Source organism: Fistularia commersonii, chromosome 33 (genome assembly GCF_037954325.1).
Source record: "Fistularia commersonii isolate RoL2024-O1a breed Wild chromosome 33, RoL_Fcom_v1.0, whole genome shotgun sequence".
In the NCBI taxonomy this organism is placed as follows: Eukaryota; Metazoa; Chordata; class Actinopteri; order Syngnathiformes; family Fistulariidae; genus Fistularia; species Fistularia commersonii.
In genome coordinates this window covers 5526168-5553560 of record NC_141316.1, presented here as the reverse complement: position 1 = coordinate 5553560, position 27393 = coordinate 5526168, and the positions used below count along the sequence as shown (strand labels likewise).

General features: G+C 39.3%; 1 protein-coding gene across 17 annotated transcripts; it reads left to right on the top strand.

Moving 5' to 3' along the window:
- Nucleotides 1-1806: 1806 nt before the first annotated feature.
- On the top strand, nucleotides 1807-24011 carry mapk8b (mitogen-activated protein kinase 8b). 17 transcript variants are annotated; one of them, XM_086140526.1, is made up of 14 exons: nucleotides 1816-1930; nucleotides 2609-2645; nucleotides 10132-10311; nucleotides 11106-11235; nucleotides 11956-12014; nucleotides 14102-14240; nucleotides 15751-15916; nucleotides 16874-16945; nucleotides 19186-19368; nucleotides 21208-21332; nucleotides 21513-21576; nucleotides 21994-22071; nucleotides 22686-22757; nucleotides 23533-24011. In XM_086140526.1, exons 3-13 carry the CDS (start codon nucleotides 10190-10192, stop codon nucleotides 22745-22747), a joined length of 1200 nt encoding a protein of 399 aa, XP_085996652.1. In that variant the 5' UTR covers nucleotides 1816-1930; nucleotides 2609-2645; nucleotides 10132-10189; the 3' UTR covers nucleotides 22748-22757; nucleotides 23533-24011. The 17 variants fall into 17 exon arrangements, with proteins under 17 accessions (XP_085996653.1, XP_085996652.1, XP_085996650.1 ...); XM_086140524.1 differs by having other exon boundaries at nucleotides 22686-22743; nucleotides 23538-23810; XM_086140525.1 differs by lacking the exons at nucleotides 2609-2645; nucleotides 16874-16945 and adding an exon at nucleotides 17569-17640.
- Nucleotides 24012-27393: the final 3382 nt, after the last annotated feature.

Sequence of the window (27393 nt, the reverse complement as noted above, 5' to 3'; positions counted from 1 at the left end):
CTTTTATCTCATAGTACCCCTGACACTTTTCTCCACCCATTCAACCTGCTTGAATCTGTTTCTTTACCTCCTTTCCACACTCTTTATTGCTCTGGACTGTTGAACCTAACTACTTCAAATTCTACAACTTCTTGATCCCCACTTCCTGTAGCCTCACTGTTCCATTTGGGTTTCTATTATTCACACACATATATTCTGTCTATAGTAAATGGTAAATTGTCTCCACTTATATTGTGCTTTGCAGTTTTCTAAACACCTGATTGCATTCACCCATTCCCACATACATTCACACACTGATGGAATTGTCCACTTGCGGATCAGTGCTGTGCCCAAGGACACTTTGGCGGGAATCAAACCGCTAACCTTTTGATCGAAGGGGACGCCTGCCAACTAAGCCGCAGCCACCCCTTGTAAAAATACTGCTACACATGTCACGGTTCTTCAAGGTACAGCTTGTTTTTCTTTGTAGAGCTGTGAAAAAATAGCTCAGTTTTATCCACTTCCCATGAAAAAGTTTCATGAATCAAAGTATTCTGTGGGAAAATCTCTCTGATCGAAGCGCCTCCGAATCACAGACTTCTGAAAGGAGGCAGGAGTGATGGGGGCGCCGCTGCTAAAAATGTCCCATTGGAAGACCCATGCTAGTAAACCTTGCAGATTTTTACTTTTAAAACAACCATATCATTCTTCTGTGGCCTATATTGACAATAACAATTACACCACTTTTATTACTAACTTGTGTAACATTGCAATCAGTACGTGACAGACCTGGCGCTGTATATTGTGTGCCGTACAGAATGCAAATGCTGTACCACGTACATGATGTACTGTAGTTATATCCTGTTGTTGTATGTTTCCTCCCCCTAAGAGATTAATAAAGTTAGGCAAACCCAATCCAAGGAGACAAAGGATCCCAAGTCAAGGCCACAAGCCAAATGACTCATTACCACAACTTTAAACAATGCAGTTCCTTGCATAAGGTCATGATGTTTATTATAATAAAGCCCAAGTACCGTGTCGTTGTATTTTATTTCATCTTATATTTGTTCACCATAAACATACATTAAAAGAGTAATGCCCTCAAAACAAAGCTGAAAGTTACACACAACAAATTGCAGAATTAAGTCCTCAAAAACTTACCTTTTTAAAAGTATCCTTAGTGTTTTCATATTTTATTTTTGAAATATACTCACATCAAATGTGTTTATATTCAACTTGACTGAAATATCACTATAACATCAGACATTACAAATATACTAGCAAGTTTCTGACAAAAGTGAAACAAAAGTAATATCTATCAGCATTATACACTGTAAAAATAGTTTTAATTACGTGAGTTACATCTTTAATATATTTTCCAATTTTTCAGTATTGCCATGACACTGAGTTTTTATGAAGACCGTGCCATGTTAAAGGTAGCGAAACCGAAAATAAATAAGTTAACATAACATAACATAACATAACATAACATAACATAGCATAGCATGGTTTAGCATAGCTTAGCATATGTTACCGTCTCATCCCTTGAATGCAGCGTCATTGCAAACCGTTGCGAAAACCGCCGCTTCCGCTTTCCGGAGCGGCAGCCGGGAGCGCAGGCGGTCTTGAACGTCCCCCCGGTCCTCATTGTGCAGCCGAGGAAACATCGCAAGGTTTCGTCGACGTCGGTATGAAATGGCAGAAAGTGTCGGTGTCACGGAAGCGCAAAGATTGGGTTACACTGCAGCTACGCATGTAAATTACGGTGACCTCTGTTTGTTAGCGTGAGGGGAACGGGGAGTGGGTCCGGAGGAGGTTTAAAATAAAAAGGGAGTCGAGTGTTGTTGTTTTTTTTTTTTTTTTTTTTCCTCCAACGAACCTCCAGGTTGTGTCTCCGGCGGGGAGTGAGCGGCAACTGCGGGTCGACACTGGTGGAAATATCCGGAGAGGGGTGAGCTCTTGCCTGTTGTTATCAATATTAGGGTGCTGCTTTTAGCCGGAGCCGAAGTGTAAATGCGGTAGTTTAAAACTAGCACGGGAAAGGTCCGGCCCAACTGTGAAAAAGAGAGCTTGGTTGAATTGTTTCTGCTTGGGAACCACACGAATGTAACCTTCCCGTGTCGGTACCGTGTCGAACGCGTCAAGCGCGACCGTGTTTGTTTAAAAACTAGCTAACATGTCCCGGTACACACACCGACAGCCCGCCGGTGTTCCCGCCGGTGCTCCGGCCGGGAGCGGCGACTCCGTGGTTGTAAATACAAAATCCACGTTGGTACTTCTCACTACGCCGGTTCAAGTCAGCTTGCTGGTGCCGTGATAGAATTTCCCTCAATATTTCTACTAGCTTTTTAAGGGGGTAAAGTCAATTCGCGCTGTTTGATACGAGCGGAGATGGATGGGGGTTTGCGCACTCAGTGGCACGTCCACCAACAACACCGGGCTCACTGAATGTCAGGTATTTCGGGTTTTATGTCACCTACATATCTAACGTTGACTCGATCGACTGTCAAATTGATTATATCTTCCCTTTGGAATCACATAATGCTGTCATTCAGTGTCTCTTCTATTCACATGACAGCTTTATCAGGTCAGTCGATCAAAATGCAGTTCATTGAATTATCCCCGATAGGTGTACCAGTCATGCGATCAAAGGTTGCTTGTCACAGGTTGGTGTGCGCACTGTGTGTGTCTTTGCATGTCATCTTCCTTTTCCTGCCTCTCCACCGGCATGTTTGGGCAATGCAGCCTACCCCCTCCCCTCCAGACCTTGCTGCATGTTGTGAGCGAGGCTTTTCTAAACAACCTGCCAAGAGAACAGCAGCAGTCAGCCAGAAGCATCAAGAAATCCGATTCCTGCAGCAAAACTAAACGGCTGCCTGCAGAGATGTTTCTGTGAGAGTGGGTGGCTGGAACTCACAATGACCCGGGGTTATGTATTAGACGTCCTGGTCGGTTTGATAGTGACTGATGTTCATGAGAACTGGAGAGCATAAAACATAGTGGTAAATGTTTTTTACCAAGCCGGTTGTCATCTGTGTCCTTCTGGGATTAGCACTGTAGGTGTGGATCTAACTGTACATCGCTACCTGAAGGGGTCTGAACTGTTTTGCTCATTAGGTGACCGTCTTAGTTCGACAAATTTTACCTCTCAATCCATGTGGATGTATAATTGGCTCACGGTTACATTTTTTTCGGTGACAATATCAACAACGAGCATGCAGTTGCACCGTGTACAATGAAATGAGCGTTTTGCATCTAAACATGACAATAAGTTTGAAATTGCAGGATATAATTGTGCCTGTAGATTGTTGGCAAGAATTAAAGATCAATTCCTGATATATCTCACCTTAACCATTTCTGTGCATGTAACATCAGTATGCTCATAATAATTCCGCACTTTTCAGTAATATGCGAGAGAAGTAATCCACAAAGCATTAGTGCAAAAAAAGGATGTATAAAGACAAAAGGCTCCAAGTAAAAAGTCATACACCTCAGTTTCGTGTATTTTGTATACAGTCCGACCACTGGAATGTGCAGCAAAAAACAGAGCTGTAGATAACTCCCTTTTAACACACAAAGCATACAGCTCATTAAAAGTTTTGACATGGACATCATATTCCTGTTTTTTTTTACTTTAAAAAAGGTTTGCATTGCAGAGAAGAGTCCCAGTATATTGGCATGCATATTGAAGATTCTCCTAAATTCATTTTTTTTATTCCCATACAAAACTGCCATTCCCAGAAAACATTTTTACACCAGAGCTTATAGGTGGAGTCATAGATTTTGAATATTTTATTTCTTGTAAACATAGAACAAGTGTAAATATTATTCAAATGTCATTAAATATCTAATACTAATGCAATATAATCACATTTCATTTTGCTTTGCTGACACCTGTTAGTATGTTCTCCTGTCAGCTGATGGCAACCCAATAAAAAAAGAAACAAACAAAAACATTTGACATTCATAGTGAACCTGTTGGTGTTCTACTATAAAAATAAACAGCTTATCGATTCTGTAATGTTAGAGTAGTGTCAGGCTGATGAAGCATAGCCAAACTGATTGTTTCTTCTAAAATAAGAAATTAAAAGTCACTATTTTTTTGTCTTGAAGATAGGAGTCAGCCACATTGAATAGTACACCTTAAGCTTACAAAATATTTTTGCTGTTTTTGGTGTTTAGTCAGTCAGCTTCAATCTTTGTCTTTCAGGCATATACTATTATTTGATTCAACTATGGTTTCTTTTTGACCTCTGGCTATTTGCTGAATGTGCTGAATTTGGTGCAACCAAAGACAATGCCGGCATAAGGGATTTTACAAATAGCAATTTTGGAAATGCCTGTAGAGCTGATAAAGTCAATCACTTCTTCTAACAACCCTTGCCAAAAACACTAGAGCTGCCATGAGATGCATCCCACCAAAAGCATCGAAATAAGTATTGAAGTCACCCATGATTTGTGTTCACAAATCATTGAAAAAAGTCCACTGTTACCAAAAGTGATTACCGGTACCTTATTTTTTTTGTATTTCAAAACAACCTGTGTTGCAGCAATTATAGTAAGTTGATGCAAATATGATGCATGTTTTCCAAGCTTTTAGTGCAAGTGCTTCAATACTATGGATTTTTTTGTATTTTTTTAAACTAGCATTTTACTCAAGTTTAGAAAAGCGTACGACAGTACAATTTACTTATAAGACCCTGTCTGGTTAGATAAATTTTACATTTTAAATGTATTACCTTGTATAATATTTGAGATATTATTGACTTCCATGTAGGATCTCATAAAATCTTTGAAATTTTACACTTCCTCAACCCTGCACAATCCATAACCTTGAGACTTCCTTTAGTATGTCACTGGACCCCCAGTGTTCCTCTAATATCACTTGCAACAAAGACAACAACTTGTCTTTGGAAACCCCTTGCATGATTCAGAAACAGGAGATTGACACGTTAACCAACAAAACATTTGTAATTTGTTTCAAAGACCATCTCAAAAAAGCAATGAGAGGTTTTACTTCTATCAACCTGTTCTGTGTTTATTGTATGAATGGAATTTGAGCACTATATAGAACTGAATTGTAACATGGTGTAGGGGGACAAATAGGGTTTATATATGATAAGTAAACAAACCATCTGTTGTTAAAGTTTGTACATCATTGATGCAATTAATAAAATTAGAATAGACTTAAGATGTTGAAGAGCCACTTACCAGTTATAAGACTGGAGTCTATGTGAAAATGATACAGGTTTCCATCAGTCATAGGTTGAGATTGGAGCTTTTTAGGACATTGTGCTGGTGTGCTGTAAAGGTAGTTTCTGCGCCTGTAGAAGCTAGTGCTTTTAAAGAATGCATGTTCAGTAAAAAGCAAACCAGAGCTCAATGTTAATGTCTTTGCTACATTCATTGATAATCTAGGCTAATTGCTACACTGAAAGTCATATGTTTGTTGTAGTTGGACTGGACAATGTGATTCAATCATTCATGATTATCACATGATTTAAGATTAATTACCATGAATAAGTATTTACAATCATTTTATATTCTCTATATTATATTTCTAAAGTATGTATTTACATTATTGTTCCACTGAGTTTTTATCAAACCTAGTCTGTGTCTAAATTGTATACATTTTTTTTTTTTTTGCACACGACTGTGGTAGAGGCCCTATTTGTTGACTCAGTGCCTGACCTCTTTATATCCATGCTGCATTGCTTTGATAAAGCAGAATAAGGTTAGGTAACCAGGATGGAGTCATAAAACTGAATACAAATTAATGTGCATGCACTAAATTTAGCCTTTTTTTAAATTGTAGCTCATTGGTTTCAGTCATAATCTCTGAGGAGTGGAAAGAAAGATATCAAAATGACAAACAAAATTTAAAATACTTAGATGCAGTGTTGTACACTTTATGAACAGAAGTGCATAAAGTGACTCGGACACCAACCCTGCTGAAATAACTTCATGTTCTCAAATTGGCTTTACGTTATTTGCTGTTTATGTAAATAATAGCTAAACATCGAGCTGCTAGGTATATTTGTTTAAAGGCTTACAGCAGCACCACCAGTAATTTATGGATGGTGAACTTTAAGGTTTAACCTGACATTTGATGTTCGGTGGAAGTCACATCATTTAGTATTACACCATGTTATACAATATTGCAATTTATTAACTCTTTAGTTTCATCTTAAGATGAAAGTGAGATATCAATTTACTCAATATCATGTATGAATCAGAAAATCTATTGGCATGGTCATAAACACTTGTTGCATTTGACTACTTTCTTAGTTAGCGCTTTGTGTTTTCTAAAAGTGGTATTGCTTTCTTTTGCTAATAAGTCCCATGTTACAACATATTTCAGTGCTTGCCTGGGTAAACAGAGATGTCTTTGTTCTATCACAATTTAGGCAGAAATATTCACTAATTCTTTTTAATAAATAATTCAAAAGGCGATAGCCACCTAAATTCATTGGTCGTGCCTGAATGATATTCTAAGTCCCATCTTTTAGAGGCCAAGAACGCTGCAAAAGAAAGGAAGAAAGAAGATCTTTAGAGGTGGTGGTGTGATGGGCAGCTGTCGTAGAGAAGCAGGTGTAAATCTGGACAGGGCTGTCAGGGCTTGTGTGCATTCACTGTTAAAAATGTCAAATTTGATACTTTCTGACAGTATTCTGTCGATTAGAAGGCAACTAAGTCAGGCTTGCTCTCAGATTATTGATGGCAACCTTCCTGATTTGTTTAAAAATCTGTTATCTAGTTGCCCATGTGATGACTTGATATTTACATGCTCCTGGAGCATCGCTGAATAATTAATCAATAGATGTGACTGACCTTCTAGCCCCTGTGTTGAAATTTGATTAGTGAAATGTAAATGTTGGACAGTTGATTAGCATATTCATTCTTTTTTAACCTTGCTTGTGTAACATGACATTGGGCCACTCATATATGATTGTCTGCCACCTGAAGCTCAAACGATACGAGAGCCGACACACACAGACACTTCACTTAGCTCTACTGTCACTGTCAAAAATCCTGACATGTTCAGCTCTGTCTTCAAAAGGAGAGAAGTAATTTCCCTACACTGAAGTCTAACATCAGTTAAAAGTTATTTTAAAAATTCCTGACTCTGTCTTTGCTAACTGACTTTTTTTTTTTTTTAAATCAGAGCCTAGATGATGTATTTTTTAAGCTTATTGCAATATTTTGGAGTAAAAACAGCAAAATATCAGTATGAGTTGCTGTCAATGTGCAAATGAACAATTTGGCAATGCACAGCCAGATGGTAACATTATAGCTTCAGCTAATATCAATCTCTGAGCATTGCTTGTAATCAAAAGGCTGCCTGCCGGGAACGTCTATTCTAACCGATAATACGCTAAGGTAAGAGCAGTTGAAGTTTTTTCAGACTATATTTGATTTGTCTGTCTAAAGAGGCAATGTTTTTTTTTGCTGAACATTTTGGCGTCTTGGTCTGACTTAAGTTGGATTATGCAACTACTATGATTTACATAGAACTCTGTGAGGGGTGTAGCTTTGGGCCAGGGATGAAGCATACGTTTACTGTGGTTTCATCCTTAGTTGATCAAAATGTATTTTATGCTTTGAGAAGAAATTATATGTATTGGCAAAGTTGTACCATGAACCATGACATTGGTTTAATGTCAATGAGCCAAAAACAAGGTGTATTTTTAAGGAGCATAATGTGAGTTATTGGCTGAACAATAAACCAAATATATCTCCCCTTAAATCTGATATTCTATTTGTGTGGCTGATGTGATTGTGTGCCAGGGTCAAAAACAGGGGTAAAATTTCAAGTTCAGCAGTTGAGGGCTAAAGTTGGATAAGAAACTTACTTGATTGTCAGAATTGGTGACGCTGATTTTTCTGTTTGACTCATAATTCCCTCTGACATTTCAAAATACAATCGTCATTCTGGATGGTACTGAACTTACAGAGTTTTTCCCTGCTCAAAGTGAGCCAGGAATATCAGACAGACCAATCAGGCTCACATACATGCATGTACAGTGCACCTAAAACTTTTAAACCGGCTCAGGACTTTTTAAAAGCAGTGCACTTCAAGTTCTTTAAAAATGTTAGCCATGCAAAACCTACTCCTTTGGAAAAATTGAATTAAGTAAAAGCTGTAAAGACAACCAATGAGCACGGTTTAAATAGGCTGTTTTCATTTACAGTTGTCCGCAACCACTGCAGTCTACATAAGCAGGTATGCTGTCCAAGACCTCCTTGTCTTTTTCATTGCTAGTCATCAACCCATTTATTAATTCCCTCTTTTTCCACATCCTTCAATTTTGATATGGTATTTGACAATGAGCAGGATTCAGCCTTTTTTTTCCCCTCGATCTTTCTGTGTTGGATGTGTAAAAGAGCACATGTCAATGTCTACTGGCTAATACCACTGCTGAACTTGTCAGATAGTAGTTTTGTTAAAAATGGCAAAACCAAGCAGAGCACAGTGTTACTTATCACTATATACTAAGGCTTCAGGGGTGAAACAGGAGCAGTAACTTGGTGCTAAATATCACAGATTGTTAGCTACAACTTACTAAGGGAAAGCAGTGGTATTAGCATTGTAGAAGCCAAAACACGCTGTGCTGAGCAGGAGCTCAGCATTCCTGTGATGGGAGCAGGGATGATAGATTGCAGACTGGTCCACTACCCCTGAGCTCTGACTCAATGAATCGCCACAGTATTGCTTGCAATGAAGACGCCAGTTGAGAGCTGGAGGCAGCGTGAAATTTGAATGAGACGGCTGCCTCCTTGCGGCAAGCATCCTGACTAAACACCTGAAACAGAAATGAATGAAAATATAATGCATAGTGTCAAGTGGCATTCATTATCACGCTGCAATTTTTCTCAGAGACCATCATATTTAGTCCTGAAGCGTCTTCACAGAAAGTAACGCTGCAACCTGATGCATGAGGAGTTGCAAGTGTGTGATTTAAGAACGTGTCTGTCGTCACCGTTGCCTGTTCCTGTTCCTCGGAGACTCAGCTGCAGACCCCAGCGGGGAGATAGGATGATGTTATGATGAGTCATAATGACAAGAAGCCTTGAAAATGGAGAGCAAAGGAGCAGATAATGAAAAGATGAAATTCAAAGATTGGGAGGGGTGGCTGCACAGGAGACTTGTTAGTATGACTCAAGCCTTCACTTGATTTATTACCTTGCCAATTGCGAATTTATAGTCTGAATCTGTTGTTTCATTAGCATTATGGTTTCAGTTAGGCTAATTTGGATAATAAGTTTAATCATCTCAGACATCACCCAGTCAGGGCTGCTGATGTTTTGACTTGATGAGCGTGGCTATCCGAATGCCAATCTTCAGGCAGCAAAACTGGAATCTTAGTCTTTTTCAACAACCTCTGAAAATCCTCTCATTTCTCACATGCATCCTAGTTCCCGAGCAAGCAAGGAGAACGTGTGATATCGTTTGAATCGTCTGAAATTGACTGTACATAATAGGTTTTGCAGAAGTGGTGCAATGGGGAACAAGTATATGAAAGCACTGTTGCAGGGCAGAAAAGCAAGAGAGGGAAAGCTACAAGGTTAAATATTGAAGGAAGGAACTAAGGTGTAGTTTGAGAAATCCTTGTGCAGGTTACTGTATGGGGTGATAGCTTTACATTTCTCAAAGCCAACCCTCAGCACAGTGCTCCAAATCCCTCTAATGATTGGTCATCTCCAGCCCCAGCATGAAACTCAGCCTCCTGCTTCCTCTCTGCCTGCTCCGCTGCTCCTGCATCCTGACATTTGAGTTTTCTACATAACATAGACACCATTGGGTGGGATTTTACTGTGTGCATTATTCCATGGCCATATTAGTCATTGCAGCCAATGACACCCTATCAAGGATTGAGAGCACAGCTAATGATGTAGATTAATAGTTAACCTTCTCACAGTAGAATATTAAAATCACCATCTGTGATTTTAGAGCTGTTTTATGCAAGGAAAAAAATGTTTCCAGTATGATGGCCAGCAATATTTGCAATTTCAGACCGTTCTCCTTTGTTGCAGATGTAACAAATGCGTGTGGTGCTTTTTGGATCTTTCATGATCATTTGAGTTGCTGATCTCAATCGTCAAATCTTTTCCATTGTCAAACAACACTCCCTGTCTCTTAACTGTACGCAGGTCTTGAGAGAAAGCTCCACTTGGATGCCCTTTCACAGTGTTGGCTCAAAGCTTCATCATGAACCGGAACAAGCGTGAAAAAGAGTATTACAGTATAGATGTGGGCGATTCAACTTTTATGGTTTTAAAGCGTTACCAGAACCTCAGACCCATTGGATCCGGAGCACAGGGAATTGTCTGGTGAGTCTTGAAAACACAATCTGAAATACATTTTGTAACCGACTGTAAAATCCCAGACTTGACTTTTGAAATGGCAGCTGAAAGTAATTTTTCCCAAACATCCTCATGAATTTAGGGCTTATTGCAGATTTGTTTTCATGTTGCATTAGGTATAAGGTACTATGGCCAATAAATTTGCCAGTAAATGTTACTTGTGATTTTAAACTCAAGTCACACTCACGTGCTTCACATGCTTTAATGTTCCAGCCCAAAAAGATAAGCTTAGCATCAAGAACTCATTAATTCATGCTCATTTCTGCTTCCTCCCTTCTCCTCAGAAACCGAATACTAAGTCATGTACCTAATGGGAGGAAGCGTCTGCAGCCAAAATTGGGCAGACACTGCAAAGATGAGACCTGATGTTAACCCTGAGTTTAGAATATCATCAATTATCCGCCTGCCCTCATGTTTTATGACTTGCAATATTCAAACATGAGACAATCTAATCTCTTCTGCTCAAAGTAATCAGACTTAGGTGGGACTTTTGAATAAATGACCGATAATCATTCGCGAAGACCGTAAATTTTATGAAATAAAGGTTTCAGAGTGCCACTGGAAAGGAGTACAAGAACAATTCAAAAATCACTGGTCTGAAAAATGCGTGAAAACAGTAAATAGACATTTCTCATGTTCATCTACACATCCTATTAGAATTGGTAAGGAGAATGCTATTCAGTTACAGTGTGTATGTGTTATTTTTCATTTCTGTTCATTTCACCTTTAACGTTTACTTTGCTTTCCTGTTCTCACCTCAGTTCAGCCTATGACCACAACCTGGAGAGGAACGTTGCCATCAAGAAGCTGAGCCGACCCTTTCAGAATCAAACGCATGCAAAACGAGCCTATAGAGAACTGGTGCTTATGAAATGTGTAAACCACAAGAATGTAAGTCTGCTGTTCTTTGTATTTTATTCTCTGGTTGTTTTATGGGTTTTTGTGAGAGACGCTTTTGGCTGAAGCCGACTGAATTATAGGCCTCGTTCCAATAGGGGCAGGCTTGCATTTTGCTTTACATTCACCATGTTGTTTGAAGAGTTTATATCAAGTCAAGAAGTGATGTGAATAACAAGCATGTGGAAGCAGTGAATTCCCACCAGAAATAACAAAAGGCACTTGGATGGAAAAAATAAAAGCTTGCCCCGAGGAAAGGTCTGGGAAAACGCTGACTGTGTTTACTCTCAATCAAATGCCACAGTTTTCCTGTGTATTCACTTTGATGATGGTGCAGGGTAAATGGTAGAATTCTTATGTAACCTTAATGTTATAATAATATCTTAATATTCGATCTTACTCACAATATTCCATAAGTGATCCAGGCACCCCTAAACTGTGTCCAATGCACAGACGTGCACAACAAGTGCCGAGCGTCAGATGTGGAGACACAGTGTACAGAAAGGATTCGCCAGAGTGTGTCTCTGCTGCTTGGATATGCTTCTGCTGTTGTTTAGAATTAGGAAATGTCCTGCTGTTTTTCATAATTGATGCTCAGGCTGGTGCATTCTGAGCTTTCGGATCAACAGCTGGCTCTGCAGCTTCTGCAGTGTAGCACAGCAAAAAGACTCTTTGGACTCCTGGACAAATAACTGCTGTCTCTCATTTTGCCAGATAATCGGTCTATTAAATGTATTCACACCACAGAAGACACTGGAAGAGTTTCAAGATGTGTGAGTATAAACAAGGAGAACAACATCTGTTAACTGCTTGTTAGTCAAACAATGCCCGGGGTGGCAAACACTTATTTATTTTTATTTTTTGAATCATATTAATCACAGGGTTGTGGTGGCTTGATTTGGACTCATTACGATTAACACCAATTCATCCTTAACTGTGTTGCATTTTTGGGGGAGAAAAGGACTCATGACAAAAAATTATATACATACACTGATCATGTGTTTTCATTAGACTATAGAACAGATTTGGTGTTCAGACTGTAAAATAAACATCAACAAACTAACCATACAGTATTTGGCAATTATGATTTTTATTTCCTTTTCTTTTTTTGTTTTAAGATTAAAAAATCTAGATCAATGTCGCACTCCTTGTCTGGCAGCTGAGACAGAATAACTTGTTCACATTACCTAGGGCGTTCCATGAGGGATTGGTGCAAGCTGGGTGTCAGGGTCACCAAAGTACTTGCGTAGGAATCCCTCACTAATGTATGCTTGGTGTTGATGTGGTCCTTTTAGGCAAAAGTGTTTCAGTGAGAGGAAAACTCCTTCCCCCAGAGTGTGCACACTTAGTCGGTAGATTGCCTATATATATATATGGATATCAGTAAAGAATGTGTTTTTGCTAGATTTGGGCTCTCTTATTGTTTCAGATATTCATTGGTAATTGGAAATAATGTACATCATGCCATCATGCAGATGACATTTCAATGTCCGTCAACCAGTCAAATTTGAAAACTGATGGTCTAGTTTAGCAGGCATTTGTAGCATGGGAAAAGACTGAGAAAGACGTTTTGGTGAAGTAGGAGATACCATTTTTCCCCCCCAGCAATTACATGGACATTCATATGTTTTGGAATTTTCAATTGAGAGGAAGAATGCACTTGACATTTTAGAACAACAAAATTTGTCCCCATCAACTTCTTAAGATGACTTTGGGTACCAATTTCATTTACCAAGATAATAACTATTATAAAAGCATCTAACGCATACACAAAAAAAAATGATTTACTTCGACATAGGCATTGTGGGAGTATATTTAGCAGTGCCCTGTACACTTCGAAGCCGGCAAGATGTCAGGGCGAATGGAAACTGGCTGTGGAATACTAGACTGAGATGTGTGCATGGGGGGGTTAGTACATTGCAGAGTATGACGGGAACAAACATGATTAATGCCATCCTCTAGAAGCGCTGGGTGTACGTGCGTGTGTGAGTGCATGTGTGTGTGTATTTGCTTGCAGTGCTGTGTCTGCCTGATTGGAGCTGAAAAGGAAACTGGGCAAATCATAGCCAGAGGGTTGCACAGCATACACAGTTCCAGGATGAAGAAGTGGACTCTGTTTTTCTGTCTGTGTGTCCTTGCCTCTATACTAATTTTATACAAACTTAAATAAACGGTGTAATGTGCGTGACATGAGGCAAAGGTGTCAAAATACATTTGCCTTAAAATTTGCGCTTCACACAACAAGACATTGTAGATTCATTTTTGCTCCTATCCAACTTTAGTTTTATCAGACCGAAAAATTCCACACTTCTATTTCCCACGAGTTTTTGTTCAAATAATTGTTGGAAAAAAAAATTCCAAACTTCCTGACAGCCGGGGCTGTTGATGTAACAGCTGACAGATAATGTAACATCATCATTTTTGAAAAGGAGAATCCCAACTGTCAGTTCCTAAATGTCACTGGAGGCAATAGCTGTGTGGGTGAGGAAATAACAGAGCCAGATGTAGAATTACATTTATTTTGAGCAATTTTATTGCTTATCAACACTGACAACACTTAAATAACAAGTTGCAAATGATGTATTTCAAAAGACCAAGTTGTTTAATTGTCCTGACAATGCAGCAAGAATCCAGAGTGCGCTGTATTTTATTTGAATTCATTGATTTGTACCCAACATTCATTGTCGGGTACAAATGTGAGATAAGGCAATTATTATTAGAATTAGATACAATTAGAACTTGCAATTACTGTTGAATTTCTAATCTAATGCCGACCCAAGTTGTGATAATCATATGTGTTTGTATAAATGTATTTTATGCATCTCTATGTATACACATACCTGTTGATTCCTCCCTCCAGGTACCTAGTAATGGAGCTAATGGATGCAAACCTCTGTCTGGTAATCCCAATGGAGTTGGATCACGAGAGGCTGTCCTACCTACTTTACCAGATGCTGTGTGGAATCAAGCACCTGCACTCTGCTGGCATCATACACAGGGTAGGATGCACTGATACACACACACACACACACACACACACACACACACACACACACACACACACACACACAATAGGATAAAAAATCAGCAAGATTTGTGGTGATTAATCCGCACAATGTTTCTATCTGAAAAATAAAAACGTACACAATTTGAGTAGATATCAAAATAAGTGGTTGGAGCTGTCCTCTCAAAAACATAATGAACAGCATTGAAAATGAAATACAGGGCTTATTCATCAGCATTTAGCATTGCAAAGCCTGACTTTGTTGGTCAGATTTCACTTTACTGACATCTTGATCACAAACCCACTAGGAAATGCAGCAACAATGGTAAGGCAACTGTCACCATTTACAGTTTGCTCGAACACAAACATACTCTTCAGAGAACAGGGTGGCACACTTTTACGCAGTTATCCACAGTCCCTGCAGCAACACACAAAGAAGCTCTTTTCTGTGAACACAGAAACTCAGAGAGCACCCTGTCAATCACTGAGAGTGGGAGCAGCGCCTCTTGCTCTGCCAACTAGAACTAATTGAGCCACTGGCGGAGCTAACCAGTCTCGCTCGCACTGGCATGGCTTGGCACGCAAAGCTTTCATTAGGTGAGCAGATGCAATGTGAGTCATGTATGGCAACGGTTTCATTGCTCTGAACATTTCGGGGGTTGGGGGTTTGTGGTAATGAAGAAAGCTTCTCGGTTCTGTTTCAATCCTCAAACACAGAACAGCCTCCCTAAAGTTTACTTTTTATGAGCCATCGTTTTGCTGGACTGAAAAGTGGTAGGCATAAAATGTAACTTCCCCCAGGAGAATTTTGATGGGTAACATCATCAGTCACATAACCCAGCATTTGAGCAGTTGCTCAAAGAGGTGAGCAGTTGTTGTGAAACTATCAATTGATCATGTAGTTTTCCACCAATGTCCATTTCCCCTGAATTCAAATTAGCTGGCCTGAATGTGTCATGGCTGGCAAATTAATTGTTGTGGTTAATTAGTTTTCAGATGACAATAATGTAATTATCATAGAAGACTACTGGCAAAAGACATTCAGGGACAAAATGCCTTCCAGGCAGAACATCTGAAGAGCCAGAGATTGAAATGTCAGAATTGTTTTATCAATTGTTTTTCACAAGTTAAATCATGCCAAAAGCAGTTTTTATGGGGTGTGAGGAGTTATGACATTCAAAAATAAGAATATCCTTGACATTTGGGATGTTTACCCAGGTATTTGCATTATGTTAGTATTTGCAATATGTTTCGCTTATATTCATTATTGCCCCCCTGAGGTTGGTGATTTGGTAACCGCAAACCAATGCAGCCCAGACAAATAAATGATCATACATACAAAAAAAGATAGAGTTAGAGCATCTGAGACTTTTAGTCTTTGCAACCATTATTCACTGAGACACTCTTGGCTATAACTTTGCTCGCTCAAAAGCTGGTTGTTTTCTCATCCTGCCCCCCCTCCCCCTCCCAACACACACACACACACTCACACACACACCCCACAGGACCTGAAGCCCAGTAACATTGTGGTGAAGTCTGACTGCACACTGAAGATCCTGGACTTTGGTTTGGCCAGGACAGCCGCTACTGGCCTCCTCATGACGCCCTATGTGGTGACCCGCTATTACCGTGCCCCTGAAGTCATCTTGGGCATGGGCTACCAGGCCAACGGTGAGTGCAAGAAGCAGCTCTTTGACAGCGACTGCCGAACGAGGAGCTCCTGAGGCGCTGCCTAGCCTGCTGCATGGCACTCCCCCCTTCTCCAGTGCTCTTAAACACACCTCCCAGACACACACATACACACTCACACACACACACACAATCACCTGTCACCCCCCTGCTCTTCAAAGGTCACACACTCAGTGGGGAAGTTAGCATGTTGGGCATCTGTGTTGTGTGATAAATATCCTTCCCGGGGGCTCTGGTGCTTCTGCAGTTTTAGGAAGAAGTTGCCAATACGGTGCAGAGCTTGATACAGCTTAGTAACAAAACTGCCAGCCTGAATACACGCACTTATGCACGCCTCAGCTATTTCATTTTGGAACAGTTTTAGCAAAACGATCCTAAAGAAATTAGCCAGCATATAGGTCATAGACTTATTTCCTGGTAGTTCTGAGATTTACTATGATGAGAAATTTGGTCAAATTTATTTTCTCAGTAAGGAGCTTGGCATATCACAGGTCAGGGTGACTTGGCAGAAAATTTCTTAGCCAAAGGCATCAACAGAATTTCTCTGCCAACAGCCCCAACACTGAAGAAGTCGATAATCACAATACATTAGTTGATATATTGAAGTACATGAACCTGTCAGTTCTGCCATGTTTCTTGGTGTGTTATGTGCTAACAAGGCAGGGGCTAGTGGAAATACATTTTTATTATTATTCACAGTCTGGCTATCTGTATGTTCAATTACTGACAGACCTTGCAAAACAGCTGATCAGTTTATCACTGGATATGGTGTTCTACCCCAGAAAAACAATTTGATTACTGTTCAGAACACTCGCTCTCCTTGAATCTCCTCCAAAAATAAATAGTATAATATGAAGGCTATTTTTTTTCTGCTCACTTTTTTTGCATTTTTCTTTTGCTTATTCTCTTCCCCCCTTCTTTAATGCTGCGCATATGTAGTGGATATTTGGGCTGTGGGCTGCATTATGGCAGAAATGGTTCGCCACAAAATCCTTTTTCCAGGAAGGGATTGTATCCTTGAGCTGCTTGTAGCAGTGTCTGGCATTTCTTGTGAAAAAAAGAAAAAACATTGCACAAAAGTCTTTTGTTTTATTTTTCATCAAATGGAGCACATTGACCTCATAACACACGGAAAGCACTTCCATATTTGTAGGTGTCACAGCAAATCGCTTGGTTTTGCTCAACAGAATTAAATGAATATGTCTTTGCCCAGTGAGAGAGATATTTTCGAGGTTCTTATTCTGCTTCCTGTATTCGCGGTCATCTTCAACTGCACTGATGAAATGGAGACCTTAAAATTCATTGTCTCACCTCTCAGAGCTCAAGATATATTCTCCACTGGCAGCAAAGGCAGGGAGAATCCAAAATATCTCTCTTGGGTAGTGATGTGACTGTACCACAATAACACAATATGACTTTATTCCCAAAGACAAAATCATAATTATTTTCTGCTGCCTCGTGGGATGCTGAATCATATTCAACTGCATGCAATTTATTTTTTGTCACTTATTTCACCCTGTAAGCACATTGTGATGATAAATGTTACCATTATTATAATTATTATTTTGTTCGTTTGTTTCGTTTGTTTTATTTTGTCCCGCATGCTAATTTAGTGGTGTCATTTCATTTTTCAGTTGATGTCTGGTCTGTTGGCTGCATCATGGCTGAAATGGTCCGGGGTAATGTGTTGTTTCCAGGCACTGATCGTATCCTTAAGTTCAACGTTCACCTGAACCAGAAAAGAACCCATCTGTTATGTAGACATCTTTGTCATATCTTTGAATGCAGTCCAAGGCAAGAGATTATTTATTGTACGAGTCATGATAGATAGAGAAGGGGAATATTATGTTAAGAAATTGTAACGTCAGAGCCTCCCTCCATTTCCGACTGTTACTGGGTGGAGCAGCAATAGACAAATTTTGGGGCAGAATCCTCTTACCAAATATAATCATAAATATAACTTTAAATTTCTCAATATTCAAATCCCCACCAAAAATCAGCAGTTGAACAATTGAAGCTGCACAAAAGACAGGCTCCTCAGCCTCAATATAACAGGTAGTATCCAAAACAGGAGAAAACATTATACATTTTACAGGTTTTTCTTGTAGTTTTTTTTTTACCAGATGAATGTATAAAGATTGCCACACTTTTATATTCTTATCCCTTTTCCACCTTATAAAAAATGCTAGCTATCTTTCAGAGGTTCCTTTAATTCATATGTAGTAGTCATATTTAATTCAACTTACTGACTAATGACTACCCACTGTCAGGTTCTTTTTAGAAACAACCGAAATTAAGTTGGTATAAAATATAATGACAACGACTGCATTTAAATTGTGGGAGGACTTTCTCCCTCCAGAAGGGAGTCCAGTAAAGGTGTTGGAAAAATTGTAGCTATAGCAGATCCAGACCGAGCTTCCCTTATTTTTTTTCTAAACTTTGAACAAAGATGGCAACATTCCATATGTCCCTCAGGTAGACCCTTACGTCACATCCGTCTGTCTGTGTGTGTTTTTGTCTTATTTTATTTTATTTTTTGTTTTCTTGAGATACGTTTTCAGCATCTGGACATAGCGAGCGAAACCAGCCTTGCTTAACAAGCAGATTGACAAATGATTGAACCCCGCCCAAAAAAAAAAAACATTTGTTAACAGGGTGTAATGGATTCTAGATGTTCAAAATATATAGATTGTATTTGTATTATACTGATATCATACTGATATTAGCCAGTATGTGTTTACGGATAGGTGCACTTTTACACAAACACACTGCAATATTCTACAAGATATTTGAAGAGTCATGTGCAGTGGATCCTGATGTCGAGCCATTTCTGATGTTGCCATTGCGGCACCTCTGTTACATGACTTCCTCATTGCCACGTGTACATAATGGTGTTATTCTACCACACACAGATGTGGAGGGAAGCTGTGTAATCCTTCAAGACACTTCCAGCTCCTTACTTATTTGTTCTGTGTTGGGTCAGTTTTCATAAATAAAAACTGATTTTTGAATGAAATTGTTCCCCCCAACTAATTAGGAACCCTCCTTTGTTAAAGAGCAGACTCTGTCACTGGAAAATTTGTTGTATTTTCTTCTCCGGTAACTGCACTTGATGTCTTCTCTTTCAGCTTAATTTCCATTAAATAAACAATTTCAGGAAAATGTCCGAATAAGAACTACCACATCCAGGTAATTTCTGGTCCATTTGACCAAATGCATCCAAGTGCTTTTCTTGACATTGAAACCTCAAGATATCGACCAGTGGAATAAAGTCATTGAACAGTTAGGAACGCCGTCCCAGGAGTTCCTAATGAAACTCAACCAGTCCGTGAGGACCTACGTGGAGAACCGGCCACGGTACGCTGGCTACAGCTTCGAGAAGCTCTTTCCTGATGTTTTGTTTCCTGCAGACTCTGAACACAACAAACTAAAAGGTAAACATGTCCTTCTGTTATTTTGTATCACATTTGACTCTTCCATTATTATTTACAATGTTATATTGTTCTATATTGTTACTGTTATTATACAGTTATTTTTTTCAATAACACTTAGGTGATGTGAAGTAACTAGAAATGGGGTGAGTTCTTGCAAAAACAATAATCAGTCTGTTTTTTAAAATTCAACTTTACAAAATTATAGAGCCAGAATGGGAACCGTTTGGAAAACTTTTAATTGCTATTTTATCACATGCCTCAGAAAGCATGATGAATGACGAAGCAATCAGTGTTTTTCCAGAATATGCAATTTTTGAGCTTAAATTCTCAACAAAAGACTTCTGCAAAGCTTTCTTTTTACACCAAATGTAAAATTTATCACTGGTGAGTTTTGAAATACCTCTTCTATTATTTGAATGATTCATGTAATGGGTCCGCAATAGCTCAGTGAGCATGTGTCTGACATATTGCAAAGTACAAGAAGGATGAGCCTCCTCCACATACTATAGATTTGGTGCTGCATTATGCATTAGCAATGTAGTGAATATCTGCTGACAGCAAAAGTCAAGTGACAAATCCGGTTCTTATCCCAATTTTGACCAAGTTGTTTACTGTGAAGGGAAATTTACCTCAAGTGGGTTTTCCATTTGTCTGAACGAAACTGGGAAAAAAGGCTTTTGACTATTCTGCCCCCTCCACATGGAACATGTTGCAAAAGGATTGGAAACTCACGGAACTTGTATCATTGAACGGCTTAAGTCCAGATTGAGAGCACTTGAGACGACTTCACTGATTTGTAACTGCTTTGCATGATTTGTATGTCATTTTAATTTCATTTTACATTTAACTGTATTCTTTTGCTGCCTCTTGGCCAGGACTCCCTTGAAAAAGAGGTTTTTAATCTCAATGGGACTTTCCTGGTTAAAGGTAAAAGAAAATAAGTTTTCTTGTGTAAATGGAGATATAACAGTAACACAGTCTGCTGCACAGGGCTGTTGTCAGAGAGGAAAAACTCTTTCTTTTTTGTTGTCATTTAATCACAGGTGGGAAAACAGAATGTGACAGCAATGTGTGGTCTCCCCAAATCATGAATGAAGAACTGATGTTTCACTCTTGACAGCTGTGATAAACCATTGCTGAAACTGACTCACAAAACATCCAATCAAAAAGCATGTTGATGTGTAGGGCATCAATATAATGGTTTGGCCACTGTCTAAAATGTGGCATATGATATTTCCAGAGTTTTGGAGATTTGTATGTAAATTGTTCATTCATATCTAAACAAAATTGAGAAAAAAAGAGAAATAGCTTATTTGCTGGTCTCCAACCTGGCACTCAATGGGGGGAAAACAAATGAAGAACAGTCAAATTTTGTTTGATTTTGTTTTACTTGTATCAAGTAGTAAACAGCTGCCTGTAAACAGCTGCCAAAAAACCCTCTCAAAATAAATAAACAATTTTGGAAATGAGAGCATGAACTGGAGAATTCTAGAATTAGTTAGTAAATGTTTTCAGAGAAATAAGCACTTGCTGGGATTACTGTCACACTGTCACACAGATGTCTTTTTTTTTCTTCTCCCCCCCCCAAATTGGTGCCAGCGCAGTTCACAAGTGTTTGTTAATCAGTAAATTTGTTATGGCAGATGGGGTTCACCTAAAGTACAGATGTTCATTAAAAGCCTCCTTTGACTGGTGACACTTAGAGTTGGAGCATTTAATGAACAACGCTTTCTCAGTGTGTTCCATACACCACCCTCTGATGCTCTGCCGTCTCACTGCCATAGCGTCACTGTAAGAGGTATTTTTCATTACTGTCTTTCCATTTAATTTTTTTTCCAGCAAGTCAAGCCAGAGACCTACTATCCAAAATGCTGGTTATTGACGCATCGAAACGTATCTCGGTGGATGAGGCTCTCCAGCACCCTTACATCAACGTGTGGTACGACCCGACTGAAGTGGAGGCAGTAAGTACTTCTTGCTGGCTTGATACGCCCTGTGCTGTTTAAAATATTTATATTCTAAGGATTAATAGAATAACTTGTCCCCTTTTTTTTTATTCCAAAGTTAAATACCATGTGTGAAATCATTTACAATGAAATCTGTTAAAAAGCCTGAATTATAGAAATGTGCATTTCTCTTTCGAGCCACCGCCTGTGATCACAGACAAGCAGCTGGATGAGAGAGAGCACACAGTGGAAGAGTGGAAAGGTATGAATTATTTCTGTGTCTTTTCCTGAAAATATGTCATTATGTTATCTATTTGCAGTGGGTTGCATAAGGTTGGTCTTTTTTTTTCCTCTGGTTTACCTCAATAATTCATCAGTAGAGAATATCTGAACTCTTAGGGACGGCTGATTACTTGGCAGATGTAAAATCTGTGAAAAAAAAAACATAGACAAAATTCACGGGATATCTTATTGGAAAGAAATCTTGAGCCGTGAGTCCTGCCATCTCTGCCGTGGCCTTTTTATCTTCTCAAAATGTAGGCGTTTTTTCCTGAGCGACGGCACATCAGAATTTTCTACCAGGCTCCTTCCTGCAGCTGAGTGTGATTGAGGTTGAAAAGACAGTGAATGGGTTTTATTATCGCCACCCTGACTCATGACATGACATTCGTCTCTGCAGAATTGATATATAAAGAAGTATTGGACTGGGAGGAGAGGACAAAGAACAGTGTCATCAGGGGACAGCCTGCTTCCATAGGTTAGTGATGAATGCGTGAGAGTGTTACCCTCAGGGATGCAGCCATCCATAAACTGGTGTGATTTGACCAGCTGACGAGCCTCAACATTGTCTTCATACAGTGTGATTTGAAAAAAAAAAACAAAAATACAATCAGCGCATTGTGATATCAGACTGAAAGTCAAAATGCCAATGACCTTTCGGGTTCGGGAACTGGTGCTGTTAAAGTGTGTGTCTATGAGTCTTTAAGTCTTGGTAATTGATATTTCTGACATGTGATCACTTTTTGCCTAAATCCAAAGATGAGCCTCTCACTCATGGTGTCTATGAATGGATTAGTGAAACCAGTGCCAACTACAGTTGCAAAGAATTAACATTACCACACGCTGTGTTTCCCCCTACTGTTGTATCAGAGGGCACCCTGGCCCTAAGGGAAAATTACTTGACCCAAGGTCAAGTAAATGAAAATTACTTGACCCAAGGTCAAGTAATTTTCATTTAATTTTAGTTTCTATATAGTGTCGTATCATATTGGAAGTCATTTAAAGATAACTTTCCTATCATACATGTCTATATCTTGTCCTTCAAACAAACTATATAGTCTTATGTTATTTATCTTATTTACACGACGGCAGGTCATTGCTGTCTCTTCTCCTCCGCGCTCTGTATCGTCAATTGGGGTGGAACTCCACTGTGAGCATACACAGGCACGTGCACTCACACAGACACGTGCACACACACACACACACACAAACACACAGGTGAACACACTTGCACCAGCGGGGAACGCGCATAGGAAAATATGTTGAGTCAGCCAAGTGAGAAGCAGACAAATATTTCTGCAAGTTTTGAACGCCCCCAGAATGGCGAAGGTTGCGACACTATTTCTCCTGCAAGTAGCCGCCGGAGTAGCTCTCCTGCTCCGGGTCCAAGTATAGAAAAGAGTCCAAGTGCAGCTAAGTCCGGTCATCACCAGATGACAGGTTTTGACCAACTTGACTGTCAGGGGAAATCCTCCCCTGGCTGTACAAGACTGATCTTGGTAAGTAAGTAAATACATACATAAATTAATAGATAGACATATAGACAGGTAAACAACACCATGATTCTGTTAAGTTTTGTATCATCAGCTGCCCCAGCTGTAAACCTAGGGGTGATTTTTTTTTTGATGTGTGTGATATCACATATTGTCATTAAAGTGACACTATTCACAATGAAGCAGTAAAATGGATTGCTGTGTCAACCCAATTCATTTCACAAGTTTCCTCTAACCTGCTGTTGGTCTGCAATCAAAGGGAAACACAGATTTAATTAATTCATTTTGACTGGTTAAGAAACAGTTGTCATACGTTTGAATCAATGTTGCAATCTACAAGGGAAAGATGGAGGTCATCATCACTGTGCGATATTAGTGCTAGTGGCGCCGTGATAGAGTATCTAAGTTGAATGTTCACACTTGCTGCCGTTTTATGTTTCTCATAGCACAGGTGCAACAGTGAGCAGCAACCCCCAGCAGCAGCAGCAGCAGCAGCACCAGCACCACCCTTCCACGTCCTCCTCAACCTCCGTCACCCAGACTGACACGGACAGCAGCCTGGAGACAGGCAGTGCCGCCACGGCTGCTCCCGCGGCGGCCGGCCCGCTTGGCTGCTGCAGGTGACTTTATTTCACAACTGCTCTGGGTCCTGGGCAGGACCAGCCTCCGGTCAGATCCATGACCTCAGGCCTCACACTGGGCCCCCGTACCCTGTGCATTTGACTCCTCCCTCCCTCCCTCTCTGTGCTTTTCTTCAAGAGTAAGGCATTTGGCCAGCTAGCTGAATCAGAACAATTTTGATTTCTGAAAAGACAGAGCTCTTCTTTTTTTATTACATTTCTAGACTTTTTTTAAATTTAGGATTTCTTTTTAGTTGTAATTTATTGTGGCATCTCTTGATTTATTATTTTTTTTTCCCTCAAACACACAATTATGACAAGAGAATTTTTTATGTTTTCACAATGTTTCAGTTTATAATGACTGAAATTGAGAATTTAATGGAATATGTAACTGTAAAATGTTTTATGTGATCTATTTTTCTGTTGAAAGCCATTTGTTTCACCTGTAAGCTACTGCTTTTACAACTTGCCATATAATTGTAGATTTAAGTATGTACAGATTTTACTGTAGATGTAGTTTTATCTTCAATACAAGTTTGGAGTGAGTCGTCAAAGCATAATTCAGTTGACAAATATATGATGTTATTAGTGATTATTTTATTTTATCTCCCCAGATATGGGTATTGTTTGAAAGTGCATTTGACAAATTATGTAATTGAACTGAAAGTATCCGGATCAAACTGTTGAAGTTTCATGTCCTGTGAGTCACTATAGCTTTCCACAGGCTAAGATATTGGTTGTAAGTCTGTAATACTAGCTCATTCTTTCCTTCCTGTTAAGTTCGAATGCTACTTTAAAATTGCAAAATCATTTATTTTACCTTCTACTTTTTTAGTTAGGATACTTTTAATGGCACAGCTTGTTCCTGACAAGTCTTCTGTATTTTTTTAAGTGCTTTAAAATACTTTTGTCCTCATGTCTGCAACTGGCTACAGGACTTTATGGAGCTCAGTTTATGGAATTGCTTTGGTAAGGCCAGAAGAGTTTTGGTTTGACAGTTAGGTATTGTAAAAGGTTCAGGCTTTTAGAATGTTTTTGTTATGCTTTGAGAGGTTTTGTGGAGATGTAGAGGCTCGTGAGCTTGTAATATCAGTGAAGATGTAAGTAGAATGTATTTCAGTCAAGTTCAGAATTGTGATTTGAGAACGCATGTGAACGTGATGATATTTGGTGTCTTAAGATGGACATGAGGACAGGACGTGAGATTTTGCAGCGTAATGGGAAACGTGTGACGAGATGTCTGCTTTATGGCTTTATGTGACGACATCCTATTTATTTGTCCTTATGTGCTTATGTGGAATTTGAAAGTTGATTTATTTTATTTTTCAATGGGCAAACCCTCAGCAAAACCAGACTTGCCTGTGATTCACCTATGAAACTAAAAGTACCTAAAACCTGATGTATTGAAACGGCAGCACACAACTTTAAGGAAAGGAAAATCAAACCGTATGCAATAATGATGCCCTTAATTGTTTTTGATTTTGAAAGGAAAAGTGCCTGTTTGTCATTCATTCCTGAGTATATGGGTGGACATTCAATAGTGTATGCGTTTAACGGCGTGCGGATAGAAGTGGGTTCCATAGCAAACCAACACTAAATGTGAATGGTGGGTCTCAAATTTATTGTATATTTTTCTACGTGTTTTGAGTTATAGTAAGGGATGGCAGTTTCCTTTCCCTTTTCCTTTTGTCCTGCAATTAACTAACCAGTTATGATGGTAAAGAAAGGCGGGATACGAGAGGCTCTTCCAGTGCACTACAGTGAAGTTTTGTATTTTTTTTGTGTTTCTTTTTTTTTTTTTTTTTTTTTTTTCTTAAGTGTGTGTGCGTGCGTGGGAGTGTAAGTGATGTCATTGTTTGAAGCCCCTGGTTTCTACTGAAGATACAGTCATATGTGCACCGAAACAGAAAAATGCTTGACTACATCTCTGAGCTTACGCCAACAAAAGTGACATGCATTTGTAGTATTGACCCTCATGTTTAACAGCCCGACAGCAGCTTGAGCAAGCTTGTCTGCTTTATCTAGCTCTTTGTTGTCTTTGTAGAATTTATAGACTAGAATCATCTGAGTATTTGAGGGTATAAAAAAATAGTTGCGATTGAGCTTACTAAAAAAGTCACCTCCAAACACACTGATTAGAAGTCTTTTGCTGTAATAGTAACAGGATCTTTGGCTCTAAACCAATTCCTGTCCACATCCAAATTAGCATTAAATAAAATAGCAGTGTCACAAAGTTTACATTTGACTTTGTTGCCTTTCTGGAAGAGATGATCCCATTTTAAGCTTATTTTATGGTGCTTTCCTTTTATTTACTCAGGCTAACTAGTATAGTGTTTTGCCAGAGTTATTATGCAAATGAACCCCATGGAGCGTCACAAGTTCTGATTTAAAGAATTCTTGGTGGTTTTTCGGTGACATCGCTGATTCTGATCCTTTTAAGAAAACTGAAGTATCATGCAAGGTTTGAAGTTGTTTTTTTTTTTTTTCCGAAAATGGTCAAGATTGAGTCACTTAAATGAAAGAGGCAGTTTAATCAAGGTTTTTCATCAAAGTAAAAAGAGTTGTTTCTTTGCAGTAGTAGCAACTGAAAGTTACAATTGCATTCCTTTTATTCAGCACAGCTGAGTCAAACTAATGTGGAATAATAGATCCCGCAAGTGTCGCCGCACTTTAATGATGATTCATTTGTTGTGATAAACAGCAACTGCACCACAGATTATGGCCCTAAGACAACAATCAAACATGGTTAATGGGCTCAGTAAAATCTGATCATTTTATTCATCATAAATGGAAAATATGTCGAGCGGGTATACTGCTATAACACATTAGTTTTATCTTTGTACTTAATAAAAGGGGAAGTGAATATTGGTCATATTTTTTGGGCTTTCTTTGGATACAAATTCATTGTTTTTATTGCCAGAGGAGAAACAGTGAATTGCATTCAACTGCTGGATGAAGCTTAAAAGTGTCAATGGGAACTGGCTGCATTTCTTTTCAATTTGTCAAGAAACGTTTCACAGAATCTCTTCTGCTAGGAAAGAGGCAGATCCACTCTTCGACAATTCTGGGAGGCAGATTTTAGCACACGTCTCATCCTTTGGTTGTTAAAAACTGAGGTTGTAGCAAATGAATGACCACATTGTTTTGCCTGCATAAAAGCCTTCTGTTAAATTGCATTTTACTCGGTTCCAAGACATTTTTATGATTCTTGTTTTAGTCTTGGTTGGTTTGACTAAGATCTGTTTAACTTGATAACGTCTTTGCTCATCTGACCTTTCGATGGTGATTTATTTATGAAACTGAACTGGGGGATGTCCCAAGATGCCATGGCTCTTCCCATTATATTATTCTGGTGAAGGGACCTCTGTCATTGGTAGCGAAAAGATATCCAAGTTGGGGAGAGAGAGAACCGACAGAGAAATAGCAAAGGGATCTTCTCTGACCTTCACAAATCATCAGCACTGGTGCTGAAGAGCTGGTCACTGATATTCCCTTCAACTGTTGCTGCACTGAATGGCGAGCTCTGCTATTTCTCCAGCCCCTGCTGCTGCTGCCCCAGGCAGAAGTAAGACCCTGAGGCTCACTTGTTCCAGCTCGGTGTTAAAATCAAAGCGATGATCATTAGCCCTTATCACTCCCACAACCAGATAACCAGCCCTTTGCTGAAGTCGGCAGATACTGTGAAAT